Source organism: Asterias rubens, chromosome 14 (genome assembly GCF_902459465.1).
Source record: "Asterias rubens chromosome 14, eAstRub1.3, whole genome shotgun sequence".
In the NCBI taxonomy this organism is placed as follows: domain Eukaryota; kingdom Metazoa; phylum Echinodermata; class Asteroidea; order Forcipulatida; family Asteriidae; genus Asterias; species Asterias rubens.
The window spans coordinates 9742186-9763737 of record NC_047075.1 but is presented as its reverse complement, the minus strand read 5'-3'; the positions used below and the strand labels follow the sequence as shown (position 1 = coordinate 9763737).

At 40.2% G+C, this 21552-nt stretch overlaps 1 protein-coding gene across 2 annotated transcripts; it reads right to left on the bottom strand.

Moving 5' to 3' along the window:
* Window positions 1-2625: 2625 nt before the first annotated feature.
* On the bottom strand, window positions 2626-21549 carry LOC117299317 (CCR4-NOT transcription complex subunit 11-like). 2 transcript variants are annotated; one of them, XM_033782832.1, is made up of 11 exons: window positions 21507-21549; window positions 20107-20212; window positions 17852-17986; window positions 16779-16904; window positions 14564-14733; window positions 12709-12841; window positions 10398-10604; window positions 8038-8187; window positions 7224-7328; window positions 5920-5970; window positions 2626-4558 (listed from the first exon to the last, which is right to left on the bottom strand). In XM_033782832.1, the coding sequence occupies exons 1-11, from the start codon at window positions 21542-21544 to the stop codon at window positions 4418-4420; spliced, it is 1362 nt and encodes a 453-aa protein (XP_033638723.1). In that variant the 5' UTR covers window positions 21545-21549; the 3' UTR covers window positions 2626-4417. The 2 variants fall into 2 exon arrangements, with proteins under 2 accessions (XP_033638723.1, XP_033638724.1); XM_033782833.1 differs by having other exon boundaries at window positions 16791-16904.
* Window positions 21550-21552: the final 3 nt, after the last annotated feature.

Sequence of the window (21552 nt, the reverse complement as noted above, 5' to 3'; positions counted from 1 at the left end):
ACCTCAAGTTCTAAACTTGAGGTCTCGAAATCAAATTCGTGGAAAATTACTTCTTTCTCGAAAACTACGTCACTTCATAGGGAGCTGTTTCTCACAATGTTTTTTACTATCAACCTCTCCCCATTACTCATAATCAAGAAAGATTTTATGATGATAATTATTTTGAGTAATTACCAATAGTGTCCACTGCCTTTAAACTGTACTTGTTTGATTTTTATATTTCTAGAAATATCGTGCCAAAAACTCATTATTTTTAGTTATTGTTTGAGTTTTGTATTAAAAAAAGAAAAAAGAAAAAATATCAACTTTTATCATTTTATTTTTGGTTTGTCTAGATTTATCGTGAACAAAAATATAAACCTAGTCTGTCCTGTGTATACGTGTGCTGTCCTCTGTACAGTATTGTCAGTTGTTTGTCTGTCAACAGGTTAAGGCACAAAGGCCTCTGCTTCACCTTAACCTAAACGTTGTCCTACTTAAAGCTACTAAATTATTGTGAACTTTCATTTTGTTTTCATTTCCTAAGTAACTATGTATTACTGAAACTACTCATATATTTATAAATATATAATTGATTTTTGTTTTGTTAAAAATAAAATAATGTGTAAATGTAGAACAGCAATAAATGTGTGTAAATAAACACAAATAAATCCGGGTTATTGTTTGGTCTTTTTGTATTTTCTAGAAGTATCCTGAAGAAGAAACAAATCACACAAATTCGAGTTAGTGTCTGGTCCCCCAGAAATTTAAGTTATTATTTAGTATGTAATTTATTAAAATAAAGATCATACAAAACACACACAAGTTTAACTAATAATGTTGATCTTTGTAATGAAACACATAAATCCAGGTTTGTATGATCTTTGTCTGAGAATTAGACCGCAGAACCCAACTCCTCTTGGCCACTGCTCCCGATGCTTAAATTGCGTCGAGTTTATTTTTAAGCCCTAGTGTTGGGTGGGTCGAGATTTCGCGGCCGGCTGCCACCGCCGGGGCTCGAACCGGGGACCATTGGCTTCGGAGACCGACGCCCTGCCACTACACCACGGTGGGTCCCCCCAAGATAGAATGCATTTAAAAGGCTTCATGAACCTTTGATTCATACTTTTACACATGATACTATGGCACGGGGAATACAGTACTTTATACTTTGGTAAAGGTATATAGGCCTAAATAGAGACTCTGAACACTTGTTTAATTTGCACAAAGGCTTTAATTAGAGCAAGCATGAATTAGTCTGAGCATTTTATAATGTTATTTGGTGTTTCCGGCCATTTTTGATAAACATGTTATTAAATTTCAATACCACAAATTCAAATTCATATCCCTGTAAAAACATATCTTGAGAATTGAAAATAAACATAAGAGTTATTGCTTGGTTGCATTTGTATTTCGAGAAAGAAAATTAAACAAAGAACAAAAACAAACCATAATGTAATGTTTGATATTTGTACTTGTAGAAATAAATACTTTTTTGTGTAATTTTGCAAAAATTGCTGAAAATATTTAATATCACCGACTAATCACCAGCCATTAATATGGCTGCCGACCTTGCTTACCCACAATTCACACAATCTTCTAAAGCTTCTTTACTCACGTATCAGAAATTCGGATCTGATAAAAAAAATATAAACAAATGTAAAAATTGTGACTGTATGGAAAGGTTTGCGGTAACACCATGCTTTACTGTTCGAAACGTCGAGTTGAAACCAACGGTTCTTTTCAGAACCACGCCAACCCATTAGAGATAGTCCTTACATGGTGTTACCGCAAACCTTTCCATATCGTATTTCCACCATGCAAAATTTCGAATCCTACTTAAATTGTGACTGAGCAGATTTTAGTATTACTCTCGACAAACCAAAATCAGAACAAATTGACTCAACACTTCAGGCATATTTCTCAACCTTGTTTATTTACAATAATTATGTACATACAACAGCTGGGCGGGCCAGAAGGCCTAGGGCAACATAGACTCTCAGCATAACGTCAATTATTAATATTGTATTAATCTTTCAATCTATAACATACGCCGTTGGTCCCGTGTGTTGTGTAACGCACGTAAAATAACCTAGTGCACTTTAAGACACTGGACACTTGTGGTAATTGTCAAAGACCAGTTTTCTCACCTGGTGTCTCTCAACATAAATGCATTAAACAACAAACCTGTGAAAATTTTCGCAAAATCGGTCGTCGAGGTTGCGAGATAATAATGACAGGAAAACACCCTTGTTGCATGAAGTTGTGTGTTTTCAGATGCTTGATTTCGAAACCTCAAATTCTAAATCTTGGGTCTCAAAATCAAATTTGTGGAAACTTATTTTACATATATCTCGAAAACTTCGTTACTTCAGAGGGAGCCGTTTTGCACAATGTTTTATATTGATTTTTTTTGGGGTTGAACAAAGAATTGACTAGAGTGGGATTCGAACCAACGACCTCCGGAAACGTGCCGGGGCTCTACCGACTGAGCTATCTAGCCCTATATTGGCGGTGTCCCTATTTTGTCAATATCTTTGTTCGGGGGTTTTATATTATAACACCCCTTACCAATATTCTGCCTTTTCATTGGTTTAGAGCGCGTCACATGATATGTCTTAGTTTTACCTGACGACGGCCGTGTGATCATAGGGCATGGGTTTGCCTAGCCCCATAAATCAGTCCAATCCACTCCGTATTCTTGGCCCCAGCACCACTGATATCAAAACCTTTCGCTTCCTTGAAGAACCATCTGCAAAGTTCTGCATCATGAAACTTACCGATCTAATGCTTCAGAAGTTGCAGATAGCACTACACTTGGAATCGTTCAGATAGGTATCACAGATTTTGAGTAAAAATCAAGTGAATTTTGAGTGTGAATTTTCTCAACTACCGCTCTTTTACCGCTAATGCCAATATGCCGATTGTCCCCCGACCGTGCGCGTATTTTTTTTTCCCAGGACAAACGTGTAGAACTATCTGCACACGTTTGTCCTGGAAAGAAAAGATACCCAATCCGCGCTTCATGTACAGATATACGGACATGCGTCTGGGATCTATTCTTCGTAGTTCTCACACGTGTGTCCATATGTCTGTACACTAAGCACGGATTTGGGAACCATTCTATCAACACTTTTGGTCAAAAATTAAAATAAATGCAAACATTTTAATTGTTCAATGATTTCTTTCAACTATGAAAAAGTAAGGCCCTCCGTCGCCCTCGGGTAAACAGCTCCTTATAAGGGAATGCTGTGCGCGTATTGTGTGATGTGGCACAACTGTCTCGGCCGTTGCTCTCGACCAATAGGAATGAAGAAACTGTCTTATAAGCGTGGGTGCAAGCTCGCGCGTCATGCCCATGTTTCAACACTTTTTACTGGTCATAAACAAAGGTTTATATACACCCACGTGACGCGCTCTCCACCAATAGGAACAGCGAAACTGTCTGAGGTATTTTGAATGTTTCTTTTCTCTTTTCCCCCTGGACAGTATGCCGTCCAGTGCTGGTTACTCCCCAGCTCGAGCCGGTAGCCATTTCTACTCCTGGGTTGATAGAAGCAATTATGAAAAAGTGCTTGTGTCTGACCACACCAGGAATCGAACCTATATCTCACACATTTTCATCACTGGGTCACGACTGAGAATAGTTCTACTCCCCCATGACAGGATGGACTGGCCATCCCAGGTTACTCCCCCGCTCTGACTGGTAACCATTTGTATTCCTGGGTGGAGAGAAGCAATTACCATACAGTGCTTTGCTCAAGAACAAAAGTGTTGCAACTGACAATGCCAGGATTTGAACCCCATCCTATAAATTACAGAACTTGAGTCCATCGCCCTAGTCCACTTGGCCACGACATCCCATCATTGGCTAAGACTAAGTAATTCAAAGTCAGTACTGACTATTTTTTATGATTTTGTTGCGACTATTTGGGTCTGCTGCTGCTCTCGTCGGTACCTATATGTACTCCTGGGTGGAAAGACGCACCAAGCATACAGTGCCTTGGTCAAGGACACGCAGTCACAACTGGCAAGGCCAGGATTCAAACCCAAACAGAACTTCAGACCTTAGATCGGTTCGCCACGACACCTAACCATTGGCTAAGACTAATAAACCAAAGTCGATACTTGTGTCGCGACTGACCGGGTGGATTCGAACCTCCATTCTTTTAATTACAGAACAGGAGTCCCTAGACCGCTCATCCACAACATTGGCTTACCATTGGCAGAAGTCAAAATTAAATATGTTGCTGCTCACGCCACTGCCTATTTGTACTCCTGGGTGGGGAGGAGCAGTTATGTACAATTACCTTGCTCAATAACACAAGTGCGGCAACTGACAACGCCAGGATTTAAACTCAAACAGAACTTGAGTCTCTAGACTGCTCGGACTTGACACCAAACCATTGGCTAAAAAGAAAGTCAAAGTCAATCTTGTCTATTTCTTATGATTTTGTTGCGGCTGTGGTTGTGTCTGTTGTTGTTCACTGTCTAACGTCTTCAGGAGACGGAACAGTCCAGCTGCTTCTCGGATGTGACTGAACTCAATACAGAAAGCTTGCATCTCTATAAACAAATCCTGCAAGAAAACAAAAAAAATATAACTAATGTTTTATATAATTGACGTTAAATTTGCTTCGAGATTAAAGCCATAATACACTTTCAGAACAGAAAAAAAAAAAAATGTTAACAGATTTACAAATAACTTACAGGGTTTACAGAAGGTAATGGTGAAAGACTTCTCTTGAAATATTATTCCATGAAATGCCTTACTTTTTGAGAAAACATTAAAACAATTATCAATTCTCGACATCGAGAACTACGGAATTATAGTAAACACATGTCATGACACGGCGAAATGTGCAAAAACAATTGGGTGTGATTTCCCGTTATTTTCTCCCGACTCCGATGACCGATTGAGCCTCAATTTTCACAGGTTTGTTATTTTTTATATTAGTTGTGTTACACAAAGTGTGGGCCTTTGGACAATACTGTTTACCGAAAGTGTCCAATGGCTTTAAGAATATTATTTGGTTTTTACCCGTACACAAATGTGTGTTAGCACTGTATACTCAGTACTTTCCCCCGATACGAGTCCAGTAAAAAAAAACACACAGGCATATTAATTGAGTGGGATTCAAACCCACGACCCTTGCAATTCTAGAGCAGTTCGAATCCTACGTTTTGACAGCGGGAACTGCAACGATATACATGAAGTAGATTTTTTAAAATAATAATGAACGGCACTTATTTAGCACTTCACACAATAGTCCAGAAGTGCTTAACAAAAATTAATGATTAATGGGTGTAAACAGATATCCAGACATTTACAAAATAAAATAAAAAATTGGGTCGGGGGGGGGGGGGGGTTTGAACGAGGGGAAGATCAACATTTTATTTTAATTTTTATGTGGCCTAAACAGGACTTTGTTTCTCTGTACAGAGTAAGGGAAGATACCTACAGGGTGCGTTCAATAAGCTTCTCTGCATCGACCCCCGGTGCTCATTCAGGTGAGCCACTGACAAGAGCTAATCAAACGATCACTCACCCCCTAAGTAACCAACTTCACAAGTGGGACTCTGGGGGCTGACACGGGTGAGCCCCTGGAATGACATCAAACCTATTCCAACGAACTGGGGGCAGACCGGGTCGACCCGTATAGGCTAATCGTAAGCACCAACAGGTGTAAAGGCCCGGTCCCACTGCAGCGATAACAAATAATAACGATCATGACGCAAAGAAAACACATTCTATTGGTCGAATTGCTCCACGCAGAATACGCCCGCGCTCATTCAACCAATGTAATGCGTTCTCTTTGCATCGTTATCGTTCTCGTTATCGCTGCAGTGGGACCGGGCCTTAACCCTCATATCTCACAGCACCAGTTGGAATATAAAACAACTTTTCAAGTAACACGTTATTACTACACCTTTACATACCTTTACATTTATGATCTTATTTCTGATGAGTGACTGTAGGAAGACACACACCTACGGGGAAGAAAAACCAAAAAGTCGTTGATGTTTAACTTCTAACTTCAGAAGAAGTTCGATTTCTAGTGGCAACCAGACTTCTGAATGGTTGACGTTTTGCGCTTGTTTTCAACTGTTTTCGTGTGCAGGATGTCAACTATTTGGAGGTCTGGTTCACCACTGTTTACCCGTTTAGGTTTTATTCATTTTGTGGTTCTTAATATTGTACCTCCAATTTATAATGTTTTTATATATATGTATTCACTTGTATATAATTGCTGTGGTTTCAACCAGTTGTACATATATATATGCTTTGTCATTTTGTCAAGTAATCTATTATATTTCGCAGCTCTATAAAATTGGCCCCTGGTGGTTAAGTCACTGGAGTGTGGGTTCGAATCACGGTCATAACACTGACGTCTTCGAGCAAGATACTTTACTATAATTGCTTCTCTTCACCCAGGGGTAAATGGGTACCTGCGAGGGCCGAGATGGTTCTTGTGATTGGTTTAGCCGAGTAGCGCATATATTGGGCACGGGCTGTATACTCCCCAGGACGCTGAGATGGTTTGAGGAATGAATTGAGGCCCAGTGACCAGGGGAAATGATGATGTTAGAAGCGCTTTGAGATGCCCTTTGGATGTGAAAAGCATTTAAAATATACACATATTAACTGGCAATGAGGTAACTAGCGTACCTCTGTTCCCCTGAGGGGCTTTGAGTGACCAGAAGAGGGTTCGGCCGAGGGAAATATGCCCTTCTTCTGGTCACTCACAGGCCCGAGGGGGAATAGGCGTACACTAGTTACCGAATTATGCCTGTCAATATGTGTTTTATAACACAGCTCGGTTTTAAATGTGAAATAAGAACGTAAATCGGAAAGAAAACAAAAAGTTTTGTAGTTGCTGTTTACGGTTCAAGTCAAGAGAGGGTGATGTAGCCGGGCACTATTTTCCTGCAAAACACGCGCGCGCAATCACTAGACTATATTAGTTCATCCCACGCGACTGTGTTTCAGCCAAGCGAAATACAGAAAAAGCAAGAGGTGTGTTATAAAACGTGATTGTTATTATTACATCTTCCTTATTTCTTTCTCCAGAAGACGATCAGAGCATACTGATCGAAACGTCACGTTGAAACCAACGGTTCTTTTCAGAACCACCCCAACTTATTAGAGATAGTCATTACACGGTGTTACCGCAAACCTTTCTATATCGTATTTCCACCATGCAAAGTTTCAAATCCTACTTATATCTTCCTTCTTCACTTACCAATCGAACGAGTCTATTCTGCATGTATTTATCCTTAATGGTTTCGCAAGTTGTGATGCAATTTGAGATGTAGAGATGCACAAACTCCTGGGGTAGTTCAACAGCCTGACATAAAAGAAGACAAACTTGAAATTACACAGAGGCCAAGTCAACTGTTGCCTAGCAGCCGATTTCACGAAACTGTACGCAACAACGTAAGTCCGCTTCCGCAATGTGTTTTGGGCGCAAGTGGCCATAAGCAACTGCGAAAGGCCACCTACTGAACATTTATGGTGCTATCAACGTTGCGGAAGTGGACAAACGCCGTTGCGTTAAGTTTCGTGAAATCAGCTGCTGGGCCAAAAACTTTCTGCTACAGACGACGACTAGAGTAAGCTAGTCTAAATGTTTAGACCATATTAAGAACTCACTCAGTAGCAGCACCTTACATACAACACATTGCTAAGACGATCCTAATTTAGGACGGGTACGTCATCGTTGCCGTTGAAGTTAGGAAGCGTTAAACCCTTTTGTGCAGTCGTACCTAGGACGTATCCTAAGTAACTTGTCCTAACTCTTTGTGAAATCGACCCCAGACACACTCGGACGAACCCATTCTCTTTACGATAAGTGCACTGGGTTCTTGTTCGAATGATACACAACTCACAGAGCCTACAGCTTTACGTCCCATCCGGCAGCCCCAGCAATAATGGCTAAGGTTCTGCTTCAGGACACAGTTTTTATGACCGAGACTCAAACCCACACTCTGCTGATGAGAAACAGCTCAGCTTGAGTCCAGTGTTCTTATCCACTCGGCTATGACAAAGTAACTTACCGTTGTGAGTCTGTTGACGACTTCCATTGAATGGAGAGACATTTCCATGTTGACTAAGACCGAGAAGTACTCAGTGATCTGGTTGGATTGGATCAGACGCAGGAGGACTTCAATTGCGACGATCGGGTTGTGCTCAACGAGGCCTGGGAGCTGGAAACGTTCAAGATATAAATAAATAGTTACCAAGATACCAAATGTGTTTTCCTTATTAAAGGGAAGAATCACGTTTGGTTATTACTCAACACACACATTAACTTAAAAACTGACTTGGTAACGAGCCTTGGAGAGCTGTTGATAGTATAAAACATTGTGGGAACCGACTCCCTCTGAAGTAATGTAGTTTTTGAGAAAGAGGTAATTCCTCACTCAAATAATAAAAGACTTCTAGCTAGAAGTCTTTTGTTCCTATCTGAGAGCACACAAATTCGTCCCAAAAGGATGTTTTTTCTTTCCTCCTTTTCTCGCAACTTCGATGATCGATTGAGTGAGTCCAAATCTGAGTGAGTCTAAATTGTCACAGGCTTGTTATTTTATGGTTATGTTGGGATACACCAAGTGAGAACACTGGTCTTTGACAATTACCAAACGTGTACCTTTCCTTTAAAGGCTGTGGGTTTGACACAATGTCCACAGATTTACAGTTTGAAGATAATTATGGTAGAAAACTTACCTTAAAATATTACTACACGTAGCTGAGGTGCTGCAGTTTTTGAGAAATGAGTAAACAATGTCCCAAAAATAATTTTCGTCTCAGGAGACGAACATTATTTGAGCATTTGAACTTTGAATTTTTGAACTTGAAGACTGATGAAGCTAAATCTTCTAGAGGTAAATTATATTACATACATCTTCATTTATGTCATGGCTAAAATCAAACGTTATCAACCCCCTTAAAGACACTGGACACTATTGGTAATTGCAAAAGAACAGTTTTCTCTCTTGGTGTATATCAACATTATGCATAATAAAACAAAAATGTGAAAATTTGACGTGATTGGTCTTCGAAGTTGCGAGATACCTATGAAGGAAAAAACACCCTTTGCACACAGAATTGTGTGCTATCAGATGCTTGATTTTGAGACCTCAAATTCTAATTCTGAGGTCTCGAAATCAAATTCGTGGAAAGTTACTTCTTTCTTGAGTATTACCTCTCTTCAGAGGGAGCCGTTTCTCACAATGTTTAATACTATCAACCTCTCCCCATTACTCGTTAGCAAGTAAGGTTTTATGCTAATAACTACCAATAGTGTCAACTGCCTTTAAAGCAATCGCACAACATAACAGTATTGTCCAAAGGCCTACACTTTGTGTACCACAACTTATACAAAATAACAAACCTGTAAAAATTTAGACTCAATCAGTCATAGGAGTCGGGATAAAATAACAGGCAAACCCATCCTTGTTTCTGCATGTTTCGCCGTGTCATGACATGTGTTTAAAATAAATCCGTAATTCCCAATAAAGATAATTGTTTTAATGTTTTCTCAAAAAGTAAAGCATTTCATGGAATAATATTTCAAGAGAAGTCTTTCACTATTACCTTCTGTAAACCCTGTAAATTATTTGTAAATCTGTGTGAACTTTTAATTTTTTTTCTGTTCAGAAAGTGTCCAATGGCTTTAAAATGGATTGTATACATTGAACATTAGGTAAATTGGAACCCACTGTTTATTTTAATCCCATAAAGTTTTAGATATGTCAATCTAGACCATGAAACTAACCTTAATAATAATAATAATAATATAAACATAAGAGACATTTATATAGATCTCTTACACGAGGTACCTCAGCGCTTTACAATAAACTATACAGTAAGCAAATAAATAATGGCACTGATAATGGAAAACAGTCATAGCAATCAGTCATTGAACAGGAAAGTTTTGAGATGTTTCTTGAAAACTGCAAGTGTCTCCGCGGAACGAATTTGATGAAGGGAGATGGTTCCAAAGGCGCAGAGCATGTACGTAACGGTTGTACTGCATTTTGAGATATTGCCAACACCTCCCCACCCTTGATGTTGTCCTTTGTGTTTCCATCCTCTTGTGTGTGGTCAAGCCATCCCAGTCCCTTCCCTTCACCTTCACCCCCCCTTTTTTGTCCTCCTATTCATTGTTTGCCCCCTGCTTTTTTCTGTATGCTTTCTAACCCCATTCATGTATTTCCACTTCACTGCTTATGTTTCGCTTAGTTACCTGTTCATGTTTGTTGTGTTGTCATTTAGCCTTCGAGAAAGACTCTGCTAAGGTCGAAACGTCAGGCCATTAACTATTTTTTTGCAACAATCTGGAGTAGTTACTTCCGCAAAGGAAGAATAATCTGCAATTGGGAAACACAATCGGAGAAAAAAAGTTGTTTCTTACCTTAAGAGGTGTGAGTCCGATATGATAGACTAGTTTAGGGTCTTTCTCCAATTCACTCAGTAGCTGTTGCTGTTGGGGTAGCATTAGGGTATCCTTAAAAGCTTTGGTCATCAGTCGTTTGACCTCAATCCCTGCGCTGTTATTTACACACATCGTTGCGTCCCATGCGAGGTTGTAGTCCGCCGAGATTGGGCTGAGCCAGACAAGCTGAGAAATGAGTAAAACAATGTCACAAAAATAGTTATTGTCTCAGGTGACTAAAATTGTTTTAAAGGAACACGTTGCCTTGGACCGGACGAGTTGGTCTATTAAAAGCATTTGAACTCGTTTGTTATAAAATGCATATGGTTAGAAAGATGTTTAAAAAGTAGAATATAATGATCCAAACAAGTATCACTCAAAATTGCAAGAACTAATACGGGGCTTGGTCGGCCATTTATGGGAGTCAAAATTTGACTCCCATGAATTGCCGACCGTGTTAGTCGACGAGGTAAAAAGAAAACCGCGCAATTTTGAGGTATATTTGTGTAGCTAATTGTATTATACCCATATGCATTTTATACGTGTAACAAACGGTTACAGAACGCTTTTCGAAGACCAACTTGACCGATCCAGGGCAACGTGTTCCTTTAATGTACAATGTGTACTGGTATTTACGCGACTCTCATGAAAACATTGCTCTGTGTTTTTCTCTTTTTTTCTATCAAAAACTTGTCGACTAATGAATCTGAAACTTCTACAGGTAAAATACAAACTTTACATTCCCAACTTGAGGTCTTGAAATCAAATTCGAGGAAAATTACTTTTTTTCTCAAAAACTATGGCACTTCAGAAGGAGCTGTTTCACAATGTGTTATACCATCAATCTCTCCCCATTAGTCGCCACCAAGAAAGGTTTTATATTAATCATTATTTTGAGTAGTTACCAATAGTGTCCACTGTCTTTAAGGAAGCAGGTTTGACGCCTGAGACTTGAACCCACACTCTGCTGATCAAAAAATCTAGAGCTTAAATTCGGTTCTTATCCTAACCACTAGACCATTGACCTACCTCCTCCTCACAGACATGAAGCGGCGGCAACCTAATTAGCTCTGGTCTGAAGATTGCTTCCATCGGTGGCTTAGATATGCCCGAACCAAACCCACACTACACAAACACCAGTGCCAAATTAACGGCTAGGCCATGACTTACCTCATCCTCACAGACATGAAGCGGCGGTGGTAACCTGATGAGCTCTGTTCCATCGGTGGCTTAGATATGCCCGAACCAAACCCACACTACACAAACACCAGTGCCAAATTAACGGCTAGGCCATGACTTACCTCATCCTCACAGACATGAAGCGGCGGTGGTAACCTGATGAGCTCTGGTCTGAAGATTGCTTCTATCGGTGGCTTAGATATGCCCGAACCAAACCCACACTACACAAACACCAGTGCCAAATTAACGGCTAGGCCATGACTTACCTCATCCTCACAGACATGAAGCGGCGGTGGTAACCTGATGGGCTCTGTTCCATCGGTGGCTTAGATATGCCCGAACCAAACCCACACACACTACACAAACACCAGTGCCAAATTAACGGCTAGGCCATGACTTACCTCATCCTCAGAGACATGAAGTGGCGGCGGTAACCTGATGAGCTCTGGTCTGAGCTTGCTCCCATCGGTGGCTTAGATATGCCCGAACCAAACCCACACTACACAAACACCAGTGCCAAATTAACGGCTAGGCCATGACTTACCTCATCCTCACAGACATGAAGCGGCGGTGGTAACCTGATGAGCTCTGGTCTGAAGCATGCTTCCATCGGTGGCTTAGATATGCCCGAACCAAACCCACACTACACAAACACCAGTGCCAAATTAACGGCTAGGCCATGACTTACCTCATCCTCACAGACATGAAGCGGCGGTGGTAACCTGATGAGCTCTGTTCCATCGGTGGCTTAGATATGCCCGAACCAAACCCACACTACACAAACACTAGGGCCAAATTAACGGCTAGGCCATGACTTACCTCATCCTCACAGACATGAAGCGGCAGTGGTAACCTGATGAGCTCTGGTCTGAAGCATGCTTCCATCGGTGGCTTAGATATGCCCGAACCAAACCCACCCTACACAAACACAAGTGCCAAATTAACGGAGCTAGGCCATGACTTACCTCATCCTCACAGACATGAAGCGGCGGCGGTAACCTAATAAGCTCTGGTCTGAAGCATGCTTCCATCGGTGGCTTAGATATGCCCGAACCAAACCCACCCTACACAAACACAAGTGCCAAATTAACGGAGCTAGGCCATGACTTACCTCATCCTCACAGACATGAAGCGGCGGCGGTAACCTGATGAGCTCTGGTCTGAAGCATGCTTCCATCGGTGGCTTCACTCCACACATCAGATTCTCCATCACACTAGAGGCCATCTCAGGATCGTAGGCAGACCTGGTGCAAAATAAACTTTTTTTAGAAATACCTCATTGGTGAATTCACCCATTAAAGGCAGTGGACAATATTGGTAATTGTCAAAGACTTGCCTTCACAGTTGGTGCATCTCAACATAATATGCATAAAATAACAAACCTGTGGAAATTTGTGCTCAATCGGTCATCAAACTTGCGAGATAATAATGAAAGAAAAAAACACCCTTGTCACACGAAGTTGTGTGCGTTTATATGGTTGATTTCGAGACCTCAAGTTCTAAATCTGAGGTCTCAAAAACAAATTCGCGGAAAATTACTTCTTTCTCAAAAACTATGCCACTTTAGAGGGAGCTGTTTCTCACAATGTTTTATAATATCATCAGCTCTCCATTGCTCGTTACTAAGTAAGGGTTTATGCTGATAACTATTTTGAGTAACTACTAGTAGTGTCCACTGCCTTTAAACATTTAAAAGCAGAGATTGCTAATGAAAAAAAAATATATATAAATAAATAAAAAAAATGTTTTACCAATATACACCAACCTCTCCCTTTTACTGCTTACCTGGGCCAAGTTTCAAAAGCGGTTTAGCAAAAAAATACAGCCTAGAAAATCTCTTTGCTAGGCACCGGTCACAACAACGTAAACTTTATTGAATGTCGTCTGGTAAGCTGTTTTTGTAAGCAAGAATTTTCAAGTAAGCAAGGTTATATGCTTAGGTGCTTGAGATTGTCGTGGTTTAGCGGATAAGAGCACCAAACTCAAGCTCTGGTGTTTCTGTTCAGCAGTGTGTTGTTTCGAGTCCCGGCCGAGTAAGACACTAAACTATAATTGCTTACTGTCCACCCAGGGGTAAATGGGAACCTGTGAGGGCAGAGATGGTTCTTGTGATTGATTTAGCTTAGTTGCGCAGGCTGTACATGTATATCCCAAGGGAGCTGAGATTGCTTAAAGACATTGGACCCTTTCGGTAAACAGTGTTGTCCAAGGCCCACACTTTGTGTATCACAACTTCGATATAAAATAACAAACCTGTGAAAATTTAGGCTCAATCGGTCATCGGAGTCGGGAGAAAACAACGGAAAAACCCACCCTTGTTTCCGCGCGTTTCGCCGTGTCATGACATGTGTTTAAAATAAATCCGTAATTCTCGTTAACGAGAATTTATATTGTTTTGCTGTTTTCTCAAAAAGTAAAGCATTTCATGGAATAATATTTCAAGAGAAGTCTTTCACCATTGCCTTCTGTAAACCCTGTAAGTTATTTGTAAATCTGTTAATTTTTTTTTTTTTTTCTGAACCGAAAGGGTCCAATGGCTTTAAGGAATGAATTTAGGGCCAACGACCAGGGGGTAATAATGAGTGGTTATGAGTGGTTAAGAGCACCAAATTCAAATTCTGGTGCTTCTGATCAACAGAGTGTGGGTTCCAAACCCCAGCCGCGACACTTGTGTCTTTTGAAGCAAGACACTTAACCAATCAATGCTTCATCCTTCGGATGGGACGCAAAGTCGTTGGTCCCGTGTGTGTAGTGTAATGCACGTAAAATAAACCAGCGCACTTATTCGAAAAGAGAAGAGTGTTCGCCCCGTAGTTCCTAGTTTGATTGGCTGCATAATGTGCCACATCACCTTATAAACCATTACATGGTGCTATGTAAAAGGAGTAGATCCCACATACTGGTTTTTGACAATATTACCAAACTTGTCCGAGTCCGAAGTAGAAAATATTATTATTATTTCTTACCCTACATCTGGGTCAGGGTCACTCATGATGCAAGAGAGACCAGCTCGACTCTGGAGGGGCAACTCCGATTGTCTCTCGGCCAGTGCTACCTGTAGACCGCTGAGGTCAATCGGGGGCGGATTTGGTCCTGGGTCCATCACGACGATCTGACGAGGGACCTTCTTAAAGAGCTAAAAGTGAAAATATTAACAAGAAACTAGTATTTTTGTTGTTATCAGGAGAACCAAATAGAGCAGTGACTTACTCTTCACTGAAATCTCTTAAGGCAGTGGACACTTTTGGTAATTGTCAAAGACTAGCCTTCACAGTTGGTGTATCTCAACATATGCATACAATAACAAACCTGTGAAAATTTGAGCTCAATCGGTCATCAAAGTTGCGAGATAATAATGAAAGAAGAAAACACCCTTGTCACACGAAGTTGTGTGCGTTCAGATGGTTGATTTCGAGACCTCAAGTTCTAAACTTGAGGTATCGAAATCAAATTCGTGGAAAATTACTTCTTTCTCAAGAAAACTATGGCACTTCAGAGGGAGCTGTTTCTCACAACGTTGTATACCATCAACCTCTCCCCATTACTCGTCACCAAGAAAGGTCTTATGCCAATAATTATTTTGAGTAATTACCAACAGTGTCCACTGCCTTTAACCGGTGTATGGGCACACGTCTCCCACATTTCTTCAGTCTCCTGCAATGACAGCTAAAATATATCAAATAAACTTCTCATGTATAGGTTTAAAAACCACAGTATACTCAGGTATAAGTGACACAAAATAATACTCACAGATAGCTCTATAAACTTATCCCTCCCAGATAAATGGGTTTTTGGAGCATGGCCAGAGCCATGCTCCCAATAAAAATAGAGAGAATTACCACTCAAATAAAATGTGCTCTTCCAAGGGTCACGAATATACTGTGAGTTTTAGGGTTCTACTTTGATCAGATTATTTATAGATCGTGTGCAGTGCGTCCGTCCGTGTGTGTGTAGCATGCAAGCCACAAGGGTGACGTTTTTGTGAACTTTTACTGTGCACTGTGTAATGACATAATGTATTACTGTAGTGTTGTAACTTTTTGGTGTTGTTTGCTGTGGGTTACCATTAAACCTATACATGAGAAGTTTATTTGATATATATGTTTGTTTTAATTTAAATGTTTTGTTTTGCATGCTAGTCGTTAGACACACAAGGCCTAAAGGCCATTTCAAGGTGTGGGCTACAATCAACTATTTGTCCAGGGGCCGTTGCCACCTTCTCCTGGGGCTGAAACAGGGGGACCCCCTTTACAGTCCATACAGATGTAGGCTTGGGTATCATCAATCAGAAGCCTGGCTGGTAGAGTAGAGAGCACTACCTCTCCAACTTTACGAAGCAATCATGGTTGGTAATTACTCAAAATAATTATCGGCATAAAATCTCACTTGGTAACGAGTAATGGGGAGAGGCTGAGCATAAAACATTGTGAGAAACGGCTCCCTCTGAAGGGACATAGTTTTTGAGAAAGAAGTAGTTTTCCACGAATTTGATTTCGAGACCTCAAGTTTAGAATTTGAGGTCTCAAAATCAAGCATCTGAACGCACACAACAATGTGTGACAAGGGTGTTTTTTCTTTCATAGTTATCTCGCAACTCCGATGACCAATCCAGCTCAAATTTTCACAGGTTTGTTATTTAATGCATATGCTGAGATACACCAAGTGAGAAGACTGGATTTTGACAATTACCAATAGTGTCCAATGTCTTTAAGGAGACAACTGTCACCTTTAGAAATAGACCAGGGTACCCCAAGAAATGGACGATGAAAAATGGAAAGCTCACGGGGCCAGATAACCAGAAAGCACAGAGTAAAGCCCAGGGGCCGATTTCACAAAGATCTAAGATTGATCGTAACTGCAAATCAATCGTAGTTGCTAAGTAAAGTGTGATGTCACAATGCAAATCACTATGGTGATACTGAAAATTTGTCTTGCGATGAATTTAATTGCTTTGTGAAATCGGCCCCAGTTCATACTTCCTGCAAATGCGAATGTGACATGAATGTTGATGTCACAAAATCGCAACAAATATATTTCTTTGGTTGACTTGTGTTCAACTCCTGCGAACGGTCGGTTATCTGGCATCAAAATTTGTATCGTTTTTGCATTGACAGGAAGTATGAACTTGGCTAAAGTCATGGTAGGTTTTGTGTCTACTACTAGGGTGTTTTGTTTTCATACCTGTCTAATTACCTCTCTTTGTGGACTCCCTGTCGACGATACGAGCTGAGACAAGAAGTACCGCTCTGCTTTACCGATCGGTGGCATTCGGACCAGATTATTCGCCGTGTCATCTTCGGGGTTAGCCTATAATAAACGAAAACAAGTGATACGAGTAAAACTGATGAATGAACTAATAATAATACTAGGTTCTTATAGAATGCTTTATCACACCCCTGGGTCAGATGAAAGCGCCTGGTAGTTTTTTCTACAAGGTGTGCGGAGCATTGTTTGTCAAGCACGAGTCCTCTCCCTAAAGGTTTAATTTAATATTTAATATCGAAGTCTTATATAGCGCACGTATCTACCAAGCAAGGTACTCAAGGCGCTGAGTATATACAAACTTTCAGAAAGATAGGTAATTGCAGTGATGAATTCTGAGACCCAATTATTTAGCACCTTATAAAGGGTTTCCAAGGTGCTACGGCGCATTAAGCAGCCACAACCAGGAACACCGGGGCGAACCCCTTTTCTTTTCGATAAACGCACTGGGTTCTTTTACATGCGTGACACAACACATGGGACCAACGGCTTTACGTCCCATCCCAAGAACGAAGCAATGGTTAAGTGCCTTGCTCAAGGACACAGTGTCACGGCTGGGGATTCGAACCCACACTCTGCTGATCAGAAACACCAGAGTTTGAATTCGGTGCTCTTAACCGCTCGGCCACGACACTTCCATAAGGTTAAAAGTAGAATATAATGATCCAAACAAGTATGCCGTGGAATGGCATAGTTTTCCTTTTGCATCTTGAACTAACACGGCACCCTATTTTGTGGAGTCAAATGTTTTACTCCAAACAAATGGCTGACCATTCACAAAGTAAAAGAAAACCATGCAATTTGGAGGCATATTGATGTGGATCGTTATACTCTACTTTTCAAATATCTTTCTTACCATTATCCATTTTGCAACAAATAGTTTCAAACGCTTTTCATAGACCAACTTGCCCGATCAAAGGCAGTGTGTCCCTTTAATGTATACCTTGCCTTTCAACCAGTTTAAAAAATTAACACAAAAGAGTAACTCTTACCAGTAGATGTGAGAATACGGGTGCAAAAGGATTGTTTCCTATGGGGTCACTGCGATGCATCTCCCACAGATAGAACAGAGCTACTAAGCGCTGGGCTGGGGACGGTAACAAGTCTGGATTCTGTAACAAGAGAACCTGAGCAAAAAGAACGAGAGAATATCAGTTACTCATCAAACATAGTTGAATTTAAATGTAGGACTAGCCTTGGGTAGTAGGCCTGGGCTGGGTGAACAGTGATATTTACTACTCGACTAGTCGACTAGTCGCGCCTCAAATAGTCGCAAACTAAGTTTTAATTCCAAAGATGATATGATTGTGCTTTATTAATTTTGTTTTTATTGCATGTATTCTAAATGAATTTCCTCCATGGTAGGACCAATACAAATTGAATTGAATTGAATTGAATTGAATAATGTATGAATAGCGTTGAGGCCCGTCATTATTTCTTTAAGGGCAGTGGACACTATTGGTAATTACTCAAAATAATTATCATCATAAAACCTTTCTTGGTGACGAGTAATGGGGAGAGGTTGATAGTATAAAACATTGTGAGAAACAGCTCCCTCTGAAGTGACGTAGTTTTCAAGAAAGAAGTAATTTTCCATGAATTTGATTTCAAGACCTCAAGTTTAGAATTTGAGGTCTTAAAATCAAGCATCACAAAGCACACAACTTCGGGTGACACGGGTGTTTTGTTCTTTCATTATTATCTCGCAATTTCGACGAAAAGAAAAGGGAATTGTAACCATAAAGGCCGGTTTATAGGCGGTCGCGCGATGGTCATGCGACGGAAATCTTGGGCGTAATCCTAAGACAGAGGCCTAAAAAACGTGTCTTTTTATGATCGCGCATCAATATTTCTGACGCCCGACCATCGCGCGACCGACTATAACTCGGCCTTAAAAGTGGTCTTGGAAATGAGCAACAGAGAGCTGTTAAAAACATCAAACTTCATGAACTTTGTGAGAAACGGACTTGTCTGAAGTAACGTAGTTTTTGAAAAAGAGGTAAACTCTCAGGTCTGAAGCCTTTAATGCTTTTCTAGGCATGTGAAAGCACGCAAATTTGTGAACGCTATACTGGTGACTAGTTGAATAAAAACGTTCACAGATTTTGCTGTTGGGGATACAATGTACACCAACAAGTGAGAATACTGTGCCTCAATTACATACATGTATATACCATGTCCGGTGTCCTTAAAGGGTATGTACTTTTTCCTAACAAAAAACACAATGACCACAGATTTACATTAGACTTACACAGTTTGGAGATTATGATAATAGAAAGCTTCCCTTGAAATTTTAATTACTGAGGTGCTGTAGTTATTGAGAAATGAGTAAAAGTTAATTTACAGGCTAAAATAATTTTGGTCTCATGAGACCAAAATTATTTTGTGACTTGTTTTACTCATTTCTCAAAAACTACACAACCTTAGTTAGTAATATTTGAAGGGAAGCTTTCCACTATCATTATCTTCAAACCCTGTAAGTTTAAAATAAATCTGTGGGCATTGGTAATTTTACTCAAAATAATTGCTAGCATACAAACTTACTGGGTAACGAGTGATGGGGAGCTGTCGATAAGTATAAAACATTGTGAGAAACGGCTCCCTCTGAAATAATGTAGCTTTTGAGAAAGAGGTATTCTCAATAGGCCTTCATGTAGGATTTAAAGGCACCCTGAAGGCACACAGATTTAAATAGATGTGTTAAAAGGGTGTTTTTCTGTCATCATTATTCTCTTGCAACTTCAATATCCATCTGGAAAAACAAAATGTTTACAAAGTTTTGATACTGGTCTATGACAATTACCAAAAGTGTCCAGTGCCTTAAAGGAACACGTTGCCTTAGATTGGACGAGTTGGTCTATAAAAAGCGTTTGTAACCGTTTGTTATAAAATCAATATGGTTGGAAAGATGTTTTAAAAGTATGTAGAATACAATGGTCCACACAAATTTGCCTCGAAATTGCGTGGTTTTCCTTTTCCTTTGCGAACTAACACGGTCGGCCATTTATGTGAGTCAAAAAGTTGACTCCCATAAATGGCTGACCGTGTTAGTCAACGAGGTAAAAGGTCACCGTGCAATTTTGAGGCATTTTGTGTGGATCAATGTATTCTACTTTTACAACATCTTTCTACCCATATGCATTATATAACAAACGGTTACAAGCGCTTTCCAAAGACCAACTCGACTGATCCTAGGCAACGTGTTCCTTTAAAACGCTAGCCTATATGACTAAGTATGGGAACTTACGAGAGCCGATCCAACTTTGTAATGATCCTGTGTCTTGAACGCATGGTGGAAGTTGGTTGCTAAAATCTCAAAGGAATTGTTGCTGACCAACTCTTCTGCCAGCAAGCTGTAATGAAATTATACAAAATGTTATAATGATAAGTTAAATAAGGCTTCATGAAGCCACAACCACGAGACGATGAGGGTGACTGGATTTTTTTTTTTTGGGGGGGAGGGGGTGAGGGTTAGGGTATGGGTAGTGTTAGGGGTTACTAGGATTGACAATTGTGGGCATGGTGGGTGAGGAAAGGGTGGGTGGGGTAGGATGAGGGTGATGAACATACCCCCTTTCACCTTGGAGGAACCCAACCATTAGAGCACCTACATGCTGACATGTTAATGGGCTTCATATGTCGAGAAGCATACGCCTCTCTTAATATTTATGCATTGAGGTACATCACAATGCGAGGCAATGGGCGCAGCCACTGCAAGTGATGGAAGACTTGTGCCCATAGCCTCATTTTGGGTAAGAACTATGACGCCATGCATAAAATCCTAAGAGAGGCGTACAATGTATAATGCCTCAAGATGTAGAGTAGCGCAAGTTGAGACGTGTTTACCACCCTTGCATTTTTTACTAGTAATCCAAGCCAGGTTTTTAAGTAACTTAAATTTGAATGTATTATTTGTGTATTGAGTACAAGTTGCTCCAGTTGGATTGTAGCTTAAAATTAATAAATGAATGAACTAAATTATGTCAATATATCCAAAAAAAACAACCATTTCTGTCTGAATTAAAAAATAAAAAGTTACTGTTTTAAATGTAGAAAGAATCATTAAAAGATGGCGGCACCTATGAACACGTCTCGTCAAATGTAATTTTTATACACTTTTTTTACCAATTTTCAAATCATCACATCTGGACAAAGTCATCATTTAGTAAGCCTTGTTATGAGTCACAGTAATTCCACAAATGTAAGGAATAAAATGAGGTATGTTGGAGTAGTATAGGACTCTTTCAAATCGGAGAAATTTGCAATCAAACTTAACTACCACGCATTTTGCGACCTTTGAAAACTTAGCGTTTTAGCATGTATCAAAGGTGGGCTGTAATGGCGACAGTGATGAGACCGATGTTAAAAGCGGAGCCGGTAACAGCTCAACAAGGTGGGCTAGGGCCAAGGAATAGGATACCAGAGTCAACACTCAACAGAGCGGATTTGACCGATTGCAACTTTAACATCTGATGCCGAGTCTGACATAACGAATATAATTTGACCTACAAATTAAGGGTGATGAACAGCTGGCCTTATACTAAATTCAAGCCCATTCGAACAACGTATTGCTTTATTTCTTAAAACCATAACCAATTAAATGTAATTTGAACATTAAATACAATAAAAACTACGCAATAAACTCACTTCAAAAGACTCGCAAGTTCCTTCGCGGACAGCGCCATCTTGAATT